At 30.3% G+C, this 18,098-nt stretch overlaps 2 protein-coding genes across 2 annotated transcripts; both read right to left on the bottom strand.

The window, feature by feature from the left end:
• Positions 1-2,743: 2,743 nt before the first annotated feature.
• Positions 2,744-6,786, bottom strand: LOC107004995 (flavonol synthase/flavanone 3-hydroxylase). Its single transcript, XM_015203442.2, has 3 exons — positions 6,265-6,786; positions 3,755-4,082; positions 2,744-3,173 (listed from the first exon to the last, which is right to left on the bottom strand). The coding sequence occupies exons 1-3, from the start codon at positions 6,783-6,785 to the stop codon at positions 2,961-2,963; spliced, it is 1,062 nt and encodes a 353-aa protein (XP_015058928.1). The 5' UTR covers position 6,786; the 3' UTR covers positions 2,744-2,960.
• Positions 6,787-11,896: 5,110 nt separating this feature from the next.
• Positions 11,897-17,317, bottom strand: LOC107003244 (selenoprotein K). Its single transcript, XM_015201546.2, has 4 exons — positions 17,165-17,317; positions 12,564-12,667; positions 12,326-12,473; positions 11,897-12,198 (listed from the first exon to the last, which is right to left on the bottom strand). Exons 1-4 carry the CDS (start codon positions 17,202-17,204, stop codon positions 12,164-12,166), a joined length of 327 nt encoding a protein of 108 aa, XP_015057032.1. The 5' UTR covers positions 17,205-17,317; the 3' UTR covers positions 11,897-12,163.
• Between the last annotated feature and the right edge of the window lie 781 nt (positions 17,318-18,098).

The following is an 18,098-nucleotide window of genomic DNA, read 5'->3' as shown; positions in this document are numbered from 1 at the left end:
AAATAGTGGTCTACGAGACAGACGTACGGACCATAGGAAGTTCTATGGGCCATAGGTAGTCCTACGGACCATAGGAATGAAACTGTAGGAACCAGAGTGAGTTTTGGAAAACTTGACTTTATAGGACGAATAGAAAGTTTGATGAATCGTAGGACTGATCCGTAGGGTTGATCCAGAGATTCGATTTAAGACCTCAAGTCTATGGAGGATTTTGACGGATCGAAGTTACTTTTATGAGTCGTAGGATGGTCTCGTAAAAAAAGGTTCAGACTTAGTAAAATTTTAGACTTGAACATGTGTTCTACGGTTGGGGTCTACGAACCCTAGGATTTTAGACTAGACCGTACAAAGTTATGGAGAAAGTCGAAACCTTTGAGAGATGTTTTCGTATACATGATTTATGAAAAATGAATGAATTATGATCTAGGTTGCTTTAAGATTAGCATCAATGTAATTGTGAAATATTTTCTCGCATATGCATGAATTGTGAAAAGCTTACTCACATAAAAAATCATGAATAGTGAAAGATTTTCTCACACATAATTTAAGGAGCTACCCGATGATGTTTTTATTTGGATTAGTAACTTAATTATTCTTTCACATAGATGCTAATAAGCTTATGTTTATGATTATTCAGTTGGGATTTCACTTAGCATCAAGAGAATACGAAATAATAATGCGATAAGGATGGAGTCTAACTTAGAAGTTACAATAGCTAAGACAATAACTTTTGAAAGACAATAACAGATATGAGAAAATGTTACATGCTCGCGAAGGTGATCATAACTACATATTTATTAAGTTGTTAAGATATACTATGAAAGTTTGGGATAGAGCGGTGGAGATGAGTGTGAGGAAGGATGTATTTATTTTGAAAAATCAATTTAGAGTCATATCAGGGTGATTGGCCATAAAAGTCATCTATCTTGTGAGGAGACTGATGGAGAAATAAGAAGAAAGGGAGATGTGCTTACAAATGATGTTCATTGAATTTGAGAAGGCCCATGACAAAGTCCTAAGGAAAGGCTTGCAACGATGCCTAGAGATAAGAGGTGTATCAGTTGCCTACATTCGGATGATAAAATACATTAACCAATGATTTAAAATACATGTTGAAACAGTAATAAGAGACTTTTCTATAGAAATGGGATTACACTAGGGATTAACTCTTAGTCTGCTTCGATATGTTTTGGTGATACATGAATTAACACGCGACATTCAAGTAAAGATGTCATGGTATATGTTATTTGTGGTTGATATAATATTGATTGATGATACGTCCAATAGATTTAGTGATAAGTTAGAGTGTAGAGATTAAAAGGTTTAGGTTAATATAAGAAGGACTCAGACAGAGTATATGAAGTGCAAATTCAATGATGTAATGCTTGAAGTAGGAATGAAAGTGTGGCTTGACGTAAAAAAAAATATCCATATGAGAGACAAATTCAAGTATTTTGGAACTATAGTCTATAGGGGAGTAGGGCATCGACGAATGATATCACAAATCGTATTGGTGCGTCATGGATGAAGTCAAGATTTGCCTATAGAGTCTTGTGTGATAAGAAGGTACCCCCTAAACTCAAAGGTAAGTGCTAAGTGGTGGTTTGACCAACATTATTGTATGAAGTGGATTGTTAACCAGGCAAAAACTCTAATGTCAAGAAGATGCATGTGTAGGAGATAAGGATGCTCATGTGGATGTGTGGTTATACTAGGAGCTATAAGATCAAAAATAAAGATATCTCAAATAAGATAGAAGTGACCTATGTGATGGATAAGATATAAGGGAAGAAAGAGTCAAATGATTTCGACATGTAAAGAAATGATGTGTAGATGCACTAGTAAGGATGTGCAAAGGGCTGGTTATAAATTAAAGGGTACGAGGAGAAGCATAGGTAGACAGAAGAAGCATCAGGGAAAGGTGATAAGACATGATCTATATTGAAACTTCAGTTTACCGAGGACATGACCTTAGATAGGAAGGTGCGACGGACACATATTAGGGTATAATTTTAGTAGGTAGTTGTAGTATTGTCTTGCTTAAAGTTACTAATGTTTTCAATGGTACTAGTTATACCAAATGTACTTCATGTTTTTTTATTTTTTTTATCATTGTTTGTTATTGTTTTTATAATCTATCCTAGTATCTTGTTTATTCTGGCAGAGGTATATCAAAAGAGTATGGCGAAAGATAAATAAATGAATAATACTCTTTTCTAAATGTATAAGGACAAACATGACTCTTTTCTGCGTTTCTATAATCTGTCCTAGTATGTTGTTGGTAGAGGTAAATATATCAAAAGAGTATGACGAAAGACAAATAAATGAATAATACTCTTTTCTAAAAGTATAAGGGCAAACATGTCTTTTTTCCGAAAATAATATAATTGAGTTCAATTACACATTTTTTTAGCGTTTTTCTAAAGGAATACGGGCAAACATGATTTGTTTTTTTCGAAAATAATATTATTGAGTTCAATTACAAGTCCTTTTAGCATCTTTTCTAAAAAAATTAGGGCAAATATGTCTCTTTTCCAAAAATAATATAATTGAGTTCAATTACACGCCTAAAAGATTCCTGGAGTTATTTGAGTTCTAAACTTCTTTTCATCCAACACACTACCATTCAAACTAAAGAAATAATTCAGTTTAAGTCTTTGATAATCTCATATTCCCATCAAATAAAGAAATAATTTAGTACAAGCCACCTAGATTGACATCAAATGTCAATTGATGACACATATGAAAATCTAATATTGAGATGATTTAAATTTTATTCATATAATCAATCAATAGAAAAGTCCTCACTCATTTATATCATCCTCATTAGCTTGTATCGAACATCTTAAAATTAAGCAAAAAGTCTTAAAGTGTATAGTAATATATGTTTTGATAATAATAGAACAAACCATAGTACTGATGAAATGACAAGCCAATTATTGGTGGGGATACATAATTCTTCATTGAGGAAGTTTGTTAAGCTTACAATAGACATAATCCTTGTACTTCTTGGTCTTGAATTTGGGTGGATTGGCCTCATTAATCAACTTAGGGATTGGCCCAACTTCATGCTCTGATGAGGGCTCCAAGAAAACAGGCCATGACATTCTTGTCTTGTGCTTGTTCACTGTTGTCCTATGGTATACACTCTTATATTTTCCATTGCTAAGAATCTGTTCAACCATTAAACAATCATTTTTAGAAATACAAACATAAAGAGAGAATGAGAGAAAATGATATAAGGCAAGGGCGGAGCTAGAAGCGCGTACATCTGTTTGGACAAACCTAACTATTTTCTAAAGAATTCATAAAATTGAAATCTTAATTCCGCCTGTATAATACAGAATTTTGCCAAGTACCTATAATAATAACTAGGGTATTTCAATTTTAGTGAAAAATACACAAATTGAACTAACTAGGTATAATTTCCCAAATCGAACCATATCCAATATATATTTACCCTTATTGAACCAACGATTCAGATATTTTATGTGACTGTCTCCTTATTCAATTCACTGAACCACTGCTTCTACATTCTTGATACTAGCAGAGTGCATATATATATATTTCAACAGAGTTCTCACTAAATTTTACTATCAACAATCTTACTATGGGTTGATTCCCATGAAAAGTTGAAGTCGACTATATAAATCCTGGGGGATGGTCCAATTAAGTTTGGGGTATGGGAAACCTAAGTAAGTTCAATGCATCCAAAATGATAAAATGATCAACAAGAAGGGAATATGAGATATACCTCAACTTGGTCACCAATGTGGACAATTATAGCATTTGGTATGTAGTTGACATCATACCAATGACCATCTTTAAACACTTGGAGTCCTTGGACTTCATTTGGGACAAGAAGGGTGATATGGGACATATCAGTATGAGCCACAACTCCAAGAGCCAAATCAGGCCTTGGGCATGGTGGATAATAATTGATCTTTAACATGTAAACTATGTCTTCACCACCAGCTGCCTCCATCATTTCATGGCCTTCCAAACCAAGCCCAAGTGATAAGCTCCTAAAGATACTATTAGCAACTTTTCTCAGACACTTTGCATATTCCTCATTTGCTTCCCTAAACAAAAAAAAAAAGAGAGAGTTAGTTTAACATTTATCAATTGAAAAGGTAAAATATATGATCGTATGATGTTTGTGATCTTAATTGAATGTATTATTCGTTAACATATATGTGATTTTCTGATTATATAAAGTTGTATACATGTCAAAATTACATTATGTGTAAACACATATGGTTCATTCAATTTCACTACTATTGATTGTCTTTTTTTATTTTAAAAGTAGATGGTATATTTGTTTTAAATTGAAATTAAATTGACTTTTGTGAGTGATCAATTTATTATAATGAATTATGTACCACAAATAATTCAAATGAGAAAATAACAAACTTGTTCTTTTCCTAGCTAGTTAGAAGGCCATACAAAAATAATATTGTACGAAAGTTATCTAACTTGACTCAATTATATAAAATAAAAATATCATAATAATTCAAGGTATAATTTGAAAGAAGCTTTTTGTAGAATTTTAAATTTAACACAAAATTGGGTGAAAAATAATAAACCAAACACTTGATCCTACGTTACTAATCTTTGTACCGGACAATCCGCGATTGTTATAAATGCAGGAATTTAAGTGTGGAACATAATTGAGCATAGACAAAAGGAGCTTTGAGAAAAATGGATTTGGTAAAAACAAGTTCTAATAGCCTGTTTAACCACGGGCTTAATATATGTTAATTAATTCATCTCGATTTAAATATTTTGAATAATAGGTTCAAATAACATATGTTATTATCTCTCCTTTTAGTGTGAGCATACGGAATTTCGAGAGTCATCCAAATATTTAATATATTTTTAGAAATTTAGTCACTTCAAGACATTCACCATATGTAATTTCTTTTAATTAGTTGACCGATGTCCTACGATTGATTTATATATGGAATTTTCTGATTATTTAAATTTTTATTTTATTAGTTACGAGGATTTGATTCATCATCTCATAATTTTAATACTCTTAGTGACATTAGATGTATTCTATTTTGGCTTACAAATAAAAAAGAATTTGCGTCTTAGTGACATTAGATGTTTTCTTATTTTGGCTTACAAACAAAAAAGAATTTGCGTCTTAAAACAAATCATGACAACCATGAAAAGTGTTAGACGCATGCATATATCTCTTAGTGTTTTATCTTATATATATGTCTCACATCATAAATAAATTTTCATTACTATTAATGTATTTTAATATGTTGGAATAGGTAATCTATTATTCTTTTACCACTAATTTCTCTTACTGTTTTATCTTATATATATGTTTCACATCATAAATAAATTTTCATTACTATTAATGTATTTTAATATGTTGGAATAGGTAATTTTATCACTAATTTCATATTCTAGGTATAATAGTAGATCAAGGTATACAAGCCGGGGCAGAGCCAGCTTGTGGTCACGTGTTCATCTAAAATGGAGTCAAAAATTTATAAAAAAGTGTTCAGAAATTGCACAACACAAACTTTTTTTTCTTAAAAAAAAAAAATGTTACTAGTGAATTTGGACACACAAGCACCGATTCATTTAAAGTGTCTAAATTAATCAAAAGGATCTGAAATCACAAGGCTATGATAACCTATTATGTAAGGCTACAACAACCTGTTATATATTAAAGATATCTAATATATATTATTTAATCACATTGATTACTCTGCCCTTGGTTTCATCTAAACCCCTTTTAGCCGGTTTGTATATTTACTTATTCAAATGTTAAACCTTCTTAATAAAAGTGCTAATTCCGCTATTAATACAAGTAATCACTCTCTTCCTTTCATTTTATATGACATCATTTCCTTTTTGATTAAAGAATGTCACATTTCTTTATATAATAAATATTTAAATGTACAATTCCTTTTTACTCTTATTAGTCCCATTTAATTTTAAAGATAATATTCTAATATGAAGGGAGAAAAAAGTGAATTTATTTTTTCTAAAAAGATAATTTGCTAAACATATTAAAATCTTCATTATTTCTTAAACTCCCACTACAAGAAAATTGTGATTAAATGGAGATTTTTCTGAAAATTAGTACGAAAATTTGTAGGAAATTAAGTTTTATGTGATTTTTTATACTGATTTTCATATAATTCACAATTTTCTTACCGTATCGTGTCCGATCAAATATCATCACATGAAATGGAACAGGAGTAAAATTGTGAATAAATTAGAAGATGAGAGAAAAAAAACCTGTATGAAGGAGGATTTTTTGGCCAATAATGATAGTTAATAGCAGAAGGAGGCCAAATCTTATGAAACAAATGATCAACCCAACCTTTTTTGCCTTCAATTTCCTTTTGCAAACTAGTACCATATCCTTCTAAACTTTTTGCCCCTACCTTCTTTGCAATCAATTCTTTTTCCTCTTGTGGTACTTCTTCAAAAAATTCCTTGCCAACTTTTTGCAAATTCTCAATCACTTCATCAGGTATTCCATGATTTATCACTTGAAAAATACCCCACTCTTTGCTAGCATCAACCATTTCTTTAACTAACTTCTCTTCACCATCGTCATCGACATTACTTATGTCGATGACTGGTACTTCAAGTACCACTCCCTGCAGCGTTGTCGCTGCAGGCTGTTCGTTCTCTGAACGAATATATTCTGATGGTATGGTGTCCATGCATTTCGTTATCGACGATATTGCTTGGACCCTTGCTACCTCCATTGTCAATGATGTTGGTGAAGTCTGACCTTGAATTGTTTTCATTTTTTTTTCTTCTTCTTCTAATTCCTTTATTACAACATGCAAAATTTTTGTTTCCTTTTTATAGGAAAGTGACGCGGTGTGTGTGTTTACTTTTTCTCATTTTTCAAACCTACTTTTTGCCTTTAATTAACACTTATAGAGGATCTTCTTCTTTTTTTTTCTTTTTTTTTTTGTGTGTGAGTTACGTGGATTATTATGGTTCACTTATATCAACTACTCGACTTAATTTGTTTTGTAAATCGTGAAAATCAGTGATGAAAATTAAATTATTTTTTTAAAAAAAATTGTATTTTTAAATTTTTAAATTAAAGATACGTAGGATATATTAAAAAATGAAAACTGTTATAAGTTCTTTGGGGTTTTATTGAGGTAAAAAAATTTTGATTTTGTAAAACTAAAATTAAAAAGTAATGGCATGAATGAGTGTGTTGTTAAACGATAATGACATAGATTTAGCCAAACTTTTAACGTATGATATAAATGAATTTTTTCTTAAAATTTGACGACATATTTGAGTCTGAATTCCAACAAAAAAATTTAAAAATTGTCTGAAAAGGAAAAAAAATAATAGCATGGATGAGTGTTTTTTTAAACGACAATAACATAGATTAGTCAAACTTTTAATAAATGATATAGATGAATATTTCTTAAAGTTCGATGACATATTTGAATTTTTTATGATAAAAAATTGTCTGAAAAAGGAAAAATATAATTATTTTTTGAAGTAATTAAAAAAAATATCGGACAAAACTATAAAAATGTAAATATGATGGAAAATTGACACTTGGTGTTGTAATTGTCACTCCTTCAACCTACCTACAATTATAGTACATAATAAAAGAAGGTTTTAGCCTGAGCCACACCTTCTAACTACCCAAGTTTGAATGCCTTGCCTAACTTTCAACTTTTCTTTTTAATTTCGTAATTGATATTTATATAAAAATCTGATTAAATGTAAAGTTTATATTAAAATATTTTATATTAAAAGGTAAAATGTTTTCTAAAAGGGTTATTCTAGAAGGACTCAAATAAAATTTCTTTTTATTAAGGATAAAAAAAATTATCGCAACATCAAAATTTAGTGAACTTCAACATAAAATCAGAGCTTTCAATTGATATTTTCTATGTATAATAATAGTTCAACTTTTTTGTTTGGGGCCCTAACATATCCAAAACTATTCAAAATAAGAACTCTCTCAGACTCCTTTCATTCTCATTCTTTAATTTTTTTTCTAATTTTCTGCTTTGATCGATAACAAATAGCATAAGTTAAATATAATAGTTAAAATTTAGTTGATTTATCTTTAATCATGATCTAAATAATGAATATACTATTATTTCAAAAATTATTTTAATTTCAGTATTTGAAATAAATTTTAAAGTGGCAGAAAATAAATTGCAATCACAATAGGATAAGAAAGAACTTTCAGGTATAATTCTGTTCCTTCCTTGATTCTACACTCTTAAGAGTTATCGATGATTCGAGAACCGTTTGTGGCGTACTTCTCGACTCAGGATGATTTGGACTTGATCTACATAGTTTGAGGGTCATTAGTGACGTATTTCTAAAACTAGGATGATTTGGAGTCGATCTACATAATTTGAGGGCCGTTAGTGACGTATTTCTCGAATTATGATGATTTCGTTCGATCTCTATATGAATATTTCATCAATGAAATATTCGATTTCTTGATCTCTATCTCTTTATGGAACTTTTGAAATGTCTTTTAAGGATTTAGTTCCCAGCATAAAGTACTCTCTCCGTCCAGAAATGTTTGTCATGTTGCGCTTATCGAAAGTCAATTTAATTAATTTTCAAAGGTAAAATAGATCATATTAATTCGATATTTTAAAACAAAAAAATTAAATATTCTAAAACTATATGAAAAGTACTATAAATTATAATTTTTTACATATTAATATGATGAGAAAATGCATCTTAAAATGTTAGTCAAAATTTTTATAGTTCAACTCTAATAAAAAACCATGACAGACAATACCGAAAGAAGAGAATAAAATTTAGAATTAAATACCCTCTAAAAATTTTAATTGAATAACACACTTTCTAAAGTTTCAATTTAAATTGAACAGTCTTATAGAATCTAACAAGATTTTGATGTCTGCCCCACCACTTTAATAACCATGGAATTCAGGTGGAAATACAAAAAATTTGTTTATATAGAAAATTGTTGCAAATTTAAGGCAGGAAAGAATCTTTGTCTAGAAAATATCAAAATATGCATATGCTCTTGAATGGGTACTTATTTATATTTTATGCTTTACTTTAACAACTTTTTAATAGCAATTTAATGTAATAGTAAGGGAATTTAAAGCAATTTAATGACATATTTAAATACTTCACATTGACGTTTCTTATTTCTCAGCATTTATACATCTAAAAATTATGTGTTGCGTAAGCTAATGTGCTTGCAAAAATTAAAACCATCTTTCTATATATTTAAAAAAATTAATGTACCTAATATGTAAGGTACTGGAAAGGAAAAAAGAAAAAGTTATATGTCATCGTTTTTATTTATTAAAAAAAAAAAGCAAGTGTTTATACACTTATTTATAATATATGTTATTAATTCAGAGGCAGAGCCAGAGTTAAAAATTAGGAATTCTTAATCAATTTTTTTTTGTGGGTTTTCATGTTTATATATATATATTTATTTAATTTTCAAATACAAATATAAAGTTTACGAAAATGCTAGTGGATTCATCTGAATCCATGAACCCTCACTTAGCTCCGCCTCGGGTTATAAGGATATTTGAGCGAAAAATATAGCGATAATTGGAATATATTCGACACTTTTTCTCGGGGAAACATAGAGTTGAACTTTTTTTATACATCGAAATATCAATTCATACTGAATTATTAATTTCTAAGTTAATAATTTATACCTATTAACTAAATTTCTTAAAAATAAATATATAGAATTTAAAACAAAATTGACCCAATTCCAGAGTTCCTACACTCCACCCCTGAACATAAGACTCTATGTAGCACAAAAACACGAAAAATACGGCAATCCCAATTTTATTTTATTTTTGTTATTTTAATTAATTGTAGGCAATATAAAAGGTAATAATAATAGTAATAAAGTCAAATAATAATAATAATAAAGTCATATATGTCTGTAATCAAAGATTTATTTCATGTCATAGATCCTATCTGAAGTGTCTAGAATAAACATCGTTTAGTTAATTAAGCGTTTTAAGTAAAATTTCATGGCCATTAATAAGTTAGGCCTTGTTCAATCCTTAGCTAAACCATGCATGTATGGTGGTCACACATGATAACACATGACCTGTTGTTTTGTTTTCTCAATTAGGCCAAATCTTTGAATTTTATAGCAAAATTTCATAAGGTGTAATGTTTTTTATACAGTAAAATAAGAAATCTTAAAAGTCTTCTTAGAATTTATATAATTGGTATATATTAGGATCCAATGAACCAGACAAAATGATGCCTATATTATTTATTCAATATTTACATTTCCTTAAATTAACTTTAAAGGGGAAAAATATACTTTACACTTCAAATCTCTTTGAAAAGCCTTCTTGATGCAATAATAAATGGTTAGTATTTTAAAATTTTAAGGGCTCAAAAAAGGGAGTTAAAAAGACTACCCCAATTATAAAATTAAAGAAGTTTAAAGACGGATTCATAATTTAAAATTTATAAATTTTCGTAATAATTCTGATTTAATATATAAAAACATAACAATTATATATATAATTCTAAGTTTATTTTTATATTATTTTTATTATTTAAACATATTAGAATAGACAAATATTTTATACATAGAAAATACATAAAACATTAAACAAGTTTTCATATTTCTATAGATTATACAAAGAATTTACATTAGAATTGAAAAGGCTGATTGCAATATCCATTAGAACAACACATATAAAATGTATAATACTTAAAAAGTACAACTAAAATATATCAAGAAAAATATTACATGAAACTTAATAAATCTAACCAATTATGTCATTTTTCAATATAAAAACAAAAATTAGAGGCCACGAATTTGGTTCAGTTTTTCTCTCCAAACATCACTCTCACGTAAAATGTTCCTTAGCAAAATTTTATTTTAATATAAGTCTGTAAACGTTGACGATTGTTAAAGTCTTATCTATTTATTTATGTAAAACATACAATACATTAATTTAGTGTGTAATAGATTTTAAAAAAATCGAAACTATAAACCTACACACACACAAAAAAAACAAAAATATACAATACTGTCATTTTAATTGATAAATCATATAAAAAAGAGAAATAAATAGAATCACGCAACGCACGTCGGTATGTCTTCTGTTCATGAGGAAAGAAAAGAGAGTAACACGATTGAAATTTGACATCTTTCAAAAAGATATTGACGATTCAAATCGATGACTATTCATTAAAAAATTTATATCCTTTTTACAAAATCTGTAAAAATGCACATGATATAAATACACTCTATATGACTTTGATCAATCTTCTCCTTTTTCACGTCATCTAAATTTCGAACTCATCTAAGAAAATATTGAAAGAGTCATCAAACCTTAAAGATTTTGGAGGAAAATTTATAGTGAAAAACAAATATTATTCGTTTTATTTAAATAAAAACTTTAAAATTGCTGTTAAAGTTGTATTTAATCATATTTTTTGCAAAAGAATTTTTAGAATATAAGCATGATATTTTAAATATAATTTATACACCAAATTATAAGGAACTAACAAAATCATAAACTTGATTAATTTATCAAAAACAAATAATTAAAATTGCTCTAAAAATGTAATATCTCAAACTAAAATAGTCTCATAATGTCAGATCTTACATACATTTGCAAATATTTTTTACCTATATTTTATTTTTGTAAAAATAGAATTGTAGTCAACTAGACCTGAACACCAAAACCTACGCACAAATAGTGATATTTTGAACTTGTTTTACTACTTAACAACACATTTGACTTATGTTGAGAGAATTCAATATATAAAATATAATAAATCTAAAAACTGATCGTATATAAATAGTATAATTTTTCGATGATCGAACCCTCTAACTCCAGTGTAGCTACTACCCTCATATGTCATAGTTTGGACCACTAAATTCTTGGAACATATCATATACCTTAAGCCATTACATTACATCTATGAATTAAACGCAGATTCATAGTCAGCACACAGACGTATATAATAAACAAAATAAGAAAACTATCTTGAGTTCTATTCATGTTTTAGGATGAAAGGGACATATGAACACGCTTCCGAGTTTCGAAAATGTAAGCATAAGTGCAGAAATCTACATACAATTCAGTACATGTGTTTATAGAATAAGATCTCAAATAATAGATTCTCAAAAGTTGCATACCCGCATTTATCCGCAGCAAGAACCACAGGCAGGAAGAGAACCTGCAGTAGCAATAATGGTGAGATTGAGTAACAGCAGAAATTCTTAGGAAGAATGGTGAGGATAAAGTAGTAAAAAAAGAAATTCCATAAAGTAATGTGCAAAAATCGAAGATGATAGTAAACATACTGTGGTCAATGCCTCGGACATTGTCCATCCCACGGGGTGGTCCGCGTGGACCACCACCATATGGACCACTTCCAGGACCTCCGGGACCACCTCCATCCCACTTCTTGCTAGATCCTGAACCTTTTCTGTAGGAGTCTGTTTTTTCCATCTATGAAGGAATTGAGGAGTTAATACAGAATCTACAAAAGCATGATACGAGCACACATGTGGTTCTTAATCAGGAAATGAACATCCTTACCGAAAACATAGTAACAAAAAACACGCTAATGAAGTTGATGATGGACCAAAAGAAATCAGTGATAGTCTTCAATCGCCATATAGAACGCTTTGATTTCACTACACCTGCAAAATGAGGTGCTTATATGATGTGCTCTCTCACAATATTACAGGTCAAGTATATGTATCCAAACATAAAATATCATGTGTATTAAATGTTCCCCTGTGGCACACTACATTTATCAATAGAGACCAACCAACAGACATGAGATAGCAGCATGATTTTCTAATTGACTAAGATCAAGAGAAAAATTTAAGTCTCTTCTAGAGTTCTAGTAAGAAGCTAAGGAAGGTCGACTGAATCAGCCAAAACAAGTACTTAGCATGCAAGCTCAGAAACATTGTTGCTCTCAAGTAACTTCATTTATGAGTGAGTAGGAACCACACAATCAATCAATCTACTAATCACAATCCCAAATTAGTTTGGAGTAGACTATATCAATCCTCTATATTCATTTGGCTATATTTGGGCACATTTCATTTCAGAATCATAGAAAACAGTTTACTTTTAAAAGGTTGAACAGTTTTCTATAACAAAAGGTGGACATAGGAACACCCATATGCAAGAAGTATACCAAAAAATACAAAAAACTAGAAAAAGAGACGGTTCTCTGCGACCCAATCATCTGTACAAAAAGGAACCTGATGAGGAAATGGTGATAAGAGCAACAATCCTCGTAGAACTGGAAGTGTTTGCCAAACAAGAAGAAGCTAGTTGAAGACAAAAATCCAGAGTATTATGGTTGAAACAAGGGGATAAGAACACAAGGTTCTTTCAAAGGCTAGCAACTGCTCACTAGAGATACAACACAATTGACAGACTGGTGGTAAGGAAGAAGGAGATACAAGATCATGCAGAAATTGAAGGAGCCATGATAGACTTCTATGCCGAACTCTACTCAGAAACTGAATCCTGGAGACCCTCTTTTGGTTTTGTAGGATGTCCAACAGTCTCTACTCTCTACAGAAGAAAATGAATGGTTACAAGGACCATTACAGAAGAGAAAGTGCTACTGATCATCAAACAATGTAATGACGCTAATGGATTTACTATGGATTTCTTTAAGAAATGTTAGGATATTTTTAAAGAGGACTTGCTGCTGAGTATTCAACACTTCCGTCCGAGGAGTGTGTTCAGAAAATCATTAAATCCTACATTCATAGTCTTAATTCCAAAGAAACCTAGTCATCTCCAAGTTGCTGATTTGAATGAAGGCACTGATAGGGAAACTAGTTGATGAACACCAAATGGCTTTTTTGAGAGGTAGGCTAATTATGGATGCAACATAGTTGGCAATGAATGGGTCGACTCCATGATAAAGCACAAGAAATCGGGAATACTTTGCAAGCTAGACATTGAGAAAGTCCATGACCATGTTAATTGGAATTTGCTCCTAAAAATTCTAAAGGACATGGGATTTCGTAGTAAGTGGATTAGATGGATCAAGTATTGCATTTCATGTGTGAAATTTTCCCTCATCATAAATGGTAACGCTGTAGGTTTCTTCCAATCACAGAGAGGTCTTAAATGGGGAGATCCTATGTCTCCGTTTCAATTTTTAATAGCCATGGAGGGGTTGAATCATATGGCTAAGGAAGGCAAAGACTAATGGGCGGGTGAGAGGGTTAGCGCACATTCTGCGAGGGAGGAGCTGGAGATCACACATTTATTTTATGTTGATGATGATCTTATATTTTGTGAGGAAGAGGAAGCACCAATTAAACACTAAAGGCTAAACTCACTTTTTAGGGCATTTCAGGCCTCCATGTCAACTCCATGTCAACTGGCTGAAGAATCATCTCTTTCCTATCAACCATGTTGACAATTTACTGAGGCTAGCTAAGACATTGGGCTGTCAAAGGCGCGCTTAAGCCCTAAAGTGAGACTCAAAACGTGTTGAGCGCTTTATGTGCGCTTTAGTGTCATCATCAAGGTTCTAAGGCATGCTTTTCCTTGCCAATGAGCCTCCTGAAGAGGTGACACCAAACAATTGATATTTCACTTTTATCATAAATTATTTTCAATTTCTTTGGTCACATATTTGTCATTCATGTTTATAATTATTACTCTTGGACTAAGCATATATATTTATATTTTTCTCCCTTTGTACCTTTTTTCATTAAAGCCCACACTTTATGGACTTTGCGCTTAAAGCTCCAACGGACCTTAGGAGTTTTTTTTTTTTTGCGATTAAAGCTCCAAACGGACCTTAGAACTTATTTGTGTTTTTCGCCTTTGATAACACTGATAGAGAAGAAGATCAACACATTGAGGGATCTTTTTGACAAGTTGAGAAGCATTTTTTTGTGGAAGGATAACAAACACAAGAAAGGTTATAATCTAGTCAAGTGGCATATTGCGAAACTTAGCAAGAAACATGGTCGATTGGGGATTAAGAATCTGAACGTCCCTAACCAAAATATTCTTCAGAAATGGATTGGGAGGTTCTGCAATGAAGATAGGTCCCTTGGAAGAAGTACATAGCACAAAAATATGATGTGATGAATCACTAGGCAACTAATGAAGTGAAGATTACATATGGAGACAGTGTATGGAAAACCATCAGAAGTATGTCGAATGAATGCAGTAAAAATCTGAGCATAAAGGTTGGTGATAGGGCAAAAACATTCTTTTGAGAAGATCATTGGATTAGGCAAGGTAGTCATAGAAATCTACTCATTGGTATACACCTTATCCGTCTGCAAAAAGATGACAAAGAACCCCATGTATGGATCGAACAATGGTGTAACCTTTTGTTTAGGATGGCTTTAAATGATTGAGACATTAGTAGAATTGTCTATTTGCTACTGGTGTCTTTCCAGGCACTACTATTGTTCTAGACAAACCAGACTGGAAGTTGTGCAACAATGGGACCTTCACAGTTAAATCAGTGTATTGGCAGAAACAAAAGTTGAATACTTCCATGGATTGGCCAAACTTACTTGCAAAGTTAACATTCCAACTGAGGTCCCATGACTTGTTTGTTTGGTAACAAGAAAGGCTTGCTTAACAGAAGGGGTTTTACCAAGAAGAGGTCTACATATATGCTCAAGATGCCTCTTTTATGGTAAAGATGCAGAAAACAATGCACATCTTTTTCTACATAGACAGACAACAGCAAATCTGTCGCACATGTTCTTTTGTACACTAGGAGTTACTTAGAACAACTCTTGAACTCTTGTGTAATTGGAAAGAAATTGGCTGAAGACAGGCAGGAGGATTGGTGGCAGTCCATTCCAACTTGTACATGGTGGACAATTTGGAAGGAGAGTAACTCAAGATATCTTAAAGATATAAATAATTCCATATAAAAAGTGAAAACGAATTGTCTTAGTCGCTTATATTTTTGGTGTAAGTAGGATATAGCAGGGGAAGAAGGAAATTTAGTCGATTTTTCAGGCAATGTGTAAATTGTAACTAGCAATAGCATTCCTGGCCCTTTGTTTTTTCTTTTGGGATTCTGTTTGTGAAGGTGCTCCATCAGCAGTGTTAGAGCTGATGTTTACTAGTTACCTTATTCAAAAAAGAATAACGATAACAAAATAGCAAGATACACAAAGCAATTGAAGTAATACCTAGTAGTAAAAATAACGAATAAGATACTATGTGAATCCTAGGTAAATTACTCCATACTTCTTCCTCGTAAGAGTATTACTACAACACACGGTTACCTACTATCCATCTAATTCTGCCAAACCTCTAGGGTATTTAGAAAACCTTAGTTTTAATTATCATCATGTCAGAGAATTTAAAAACTTACAATAGAAAAACTACTACAAAACGATTATTAGAATCATATTTCCTTGAGTTGATTAAATGTAGCGAAGAATTGTCAAAGGGAACCATAAATAACTTGAATAAAGAGATTTAGCAATCCAAGTCACTACTAATCATTTCAAGAACCAGATTCATACCAAATTGTTACACCAACATCAAACAATCGGCATAAACATAAATGTACCCTTTAACTTGGTCTTATTTCATATTTATGACTCTCTAACTTCATGTGTGCAAACAGACACTTAAATAAATTGAACAAGTAGTCACATGAGTCTTTAAGTGTCATAATACACTTAGGACACGTCAGGTAAGATGTCACGTAGGACGCATGTGTTTATCTGTTCAATTTTATACAAATTTAAGTTTATGTATGCACATCCAAAGTTGAATAGCATAAATCTAACCCGAGACCAATTTAAAAGGCATATTTATGTATTTATGCCATTAACTTTTGTTTAGTTTTGTTGGTGCGGGGCAAATTTCAACCAAAAAAACACATTAGGAATTTGATTTCGGATCTAAAAAATGATCAATTATACAAAAATATCCAAACATCACAGTAAAGACATTAGGTATATGATATTAAATTACAACAATAACAACAAATACCAAAGAAATTGATAAGAAATCACCAAATCAAAAAAGAAAATCTATGAACAAATTGAAAATTAAGGAATATAGAAAGATATCACCAACAAAACCCAAAAAAAAATCTCTAACAATTCCAATCAATCAAACAAAAAACGATTAAGCAAAAAAATAATTGAATCAAAAAATTTTACCTCTCTCGACGTAAGCCATGGTTCGTTGCAGAATCCACATAATTCTCAACGGGCCTTGCTTTTATCAGTGGTATCCTCTCTCTATTTCTCTTATTTTTCTCCTTTCTTACGTCGGTTCAGCAAATAATAAATTGCCACGTCATTGAATTTTTCGTAATTTTATTGTATGGTACTATGGTATATTATAACAATAAATTTGTAATCAAATTGGTTGTTTCTTTTTCTTTTTATACTTCTATTTTGTATTTAAGTTGATATGTGTGACATTATATAAGAATGAAAAATAATATAATTTAATAATATATTTATCATAATTATATAATAAGATATATTATTAAGAGTCTGCTTGATATTTTCTTATTGTAAGATAAAAAATATTTATTTTTGAAAAATAGTATTTGTCCGTCAATAAAATTATTTTTAAATAGAAGTATAAGTAGTTGAAAAAAATTGTATCTTAAAAACAGAAAATTATTTATCCTAAGATCAAAATAATTTTTTCATATATACATAATTCTCAGTAGATCTCCTATATTTATTTATTTATGTGATGAATATAGTGATTTAATTTGTAATATTATTTTTAATTTTTTTTTTGATATTTTTAATTATATTTAAATTATTATGTTAATATTATAACAATATCTAATTTATTTTTTTTATTCATGTCTGTACAATATTAATTAAAAATTTGAAATGTGCATTTTAATTGAATATAAATAAGTATTTAATTAAAAAAATTATATTAGATATTTGAAATACTCTTAATATTAAAAGTGTATCGATATTTGTCTTTTTTCGTAATTTAATTTTTAAAAGTATTTTTTCTAAAAAAGATAGTCAAACATAGTTCGCTTATCAAAAAAAATTTTTAAATGAATTAGTTAAACAAAATTTTTATTTTTTTTCAAAATTGGTTTTCTGAAAAGGTATT

Source organism: Solanum pennellii, chromosome 11, assembly GCF_001406875.1.
Source record: "Solanum pennellii chromosome 11, SPENNV200".
In the NCBI taxonomy this organism is placed as follows: domain Eukaryota; kingdom Viridiplantae; phylum Streptophyta; class Magnoliopsida; order Solanales; family Solanaceae; genus Solanum; species Solanum pennellii.
This window is presented reverse-complemented; position numbering and strand designations above follow the sequence as displayed.

What these genes read in the sequence shown, in the direction of transcription:
- LOC107004995 (XM_015203442.2), bottom strand. Translation starts at nt 6,785, where the DNA reads ATGAAAACAATTCAAGGTCAGACTTCACCAACATCATTGACAATGGAG. An exon ending in AAAAATCCTCCTTCATACAG is followed by an intron (nt 4,083 to 6,264) that starts GTTTTTTTTCTC and finishes TTTTTTGTTTAG; the next exon opens with GGAAGCAAATGAGGAATATG. An exon ending in ACATTGGTGACCAAGTTGAG is followed by an intron (nt 3,174 to 3,754) that starts GTATATCTCATA and finishes ATGGTTGAACAG; the next exon opens with ATTCTTAGCAATGGAAAATA.
- LOC107003244 (XM_015201546.2), bottom strand. Translation starts at nt 17,204, where the DNA reads ATGTGGATTCTGCAACGAACCATGGCTTACGTCGAGAGAG. An exon ending in CATGGCTTACGTCGAGAGAG is followed by an intron (nt 12,668 to 17,164) that starts GTAAAATTTTTT and finishes CTCATTTTGCAG; the next exon opens with GTGTAGTGAAATCAAAGCGT. An exon ending in TGTCCGAGGCATTGACCACA is followed by an intron (nt 12,199 to 12,325) that starts GTATGTTTACTA and finishes TTGCTACTGCAG; the next exon opens with GTTCTCTTCCTGCCTGTGGT.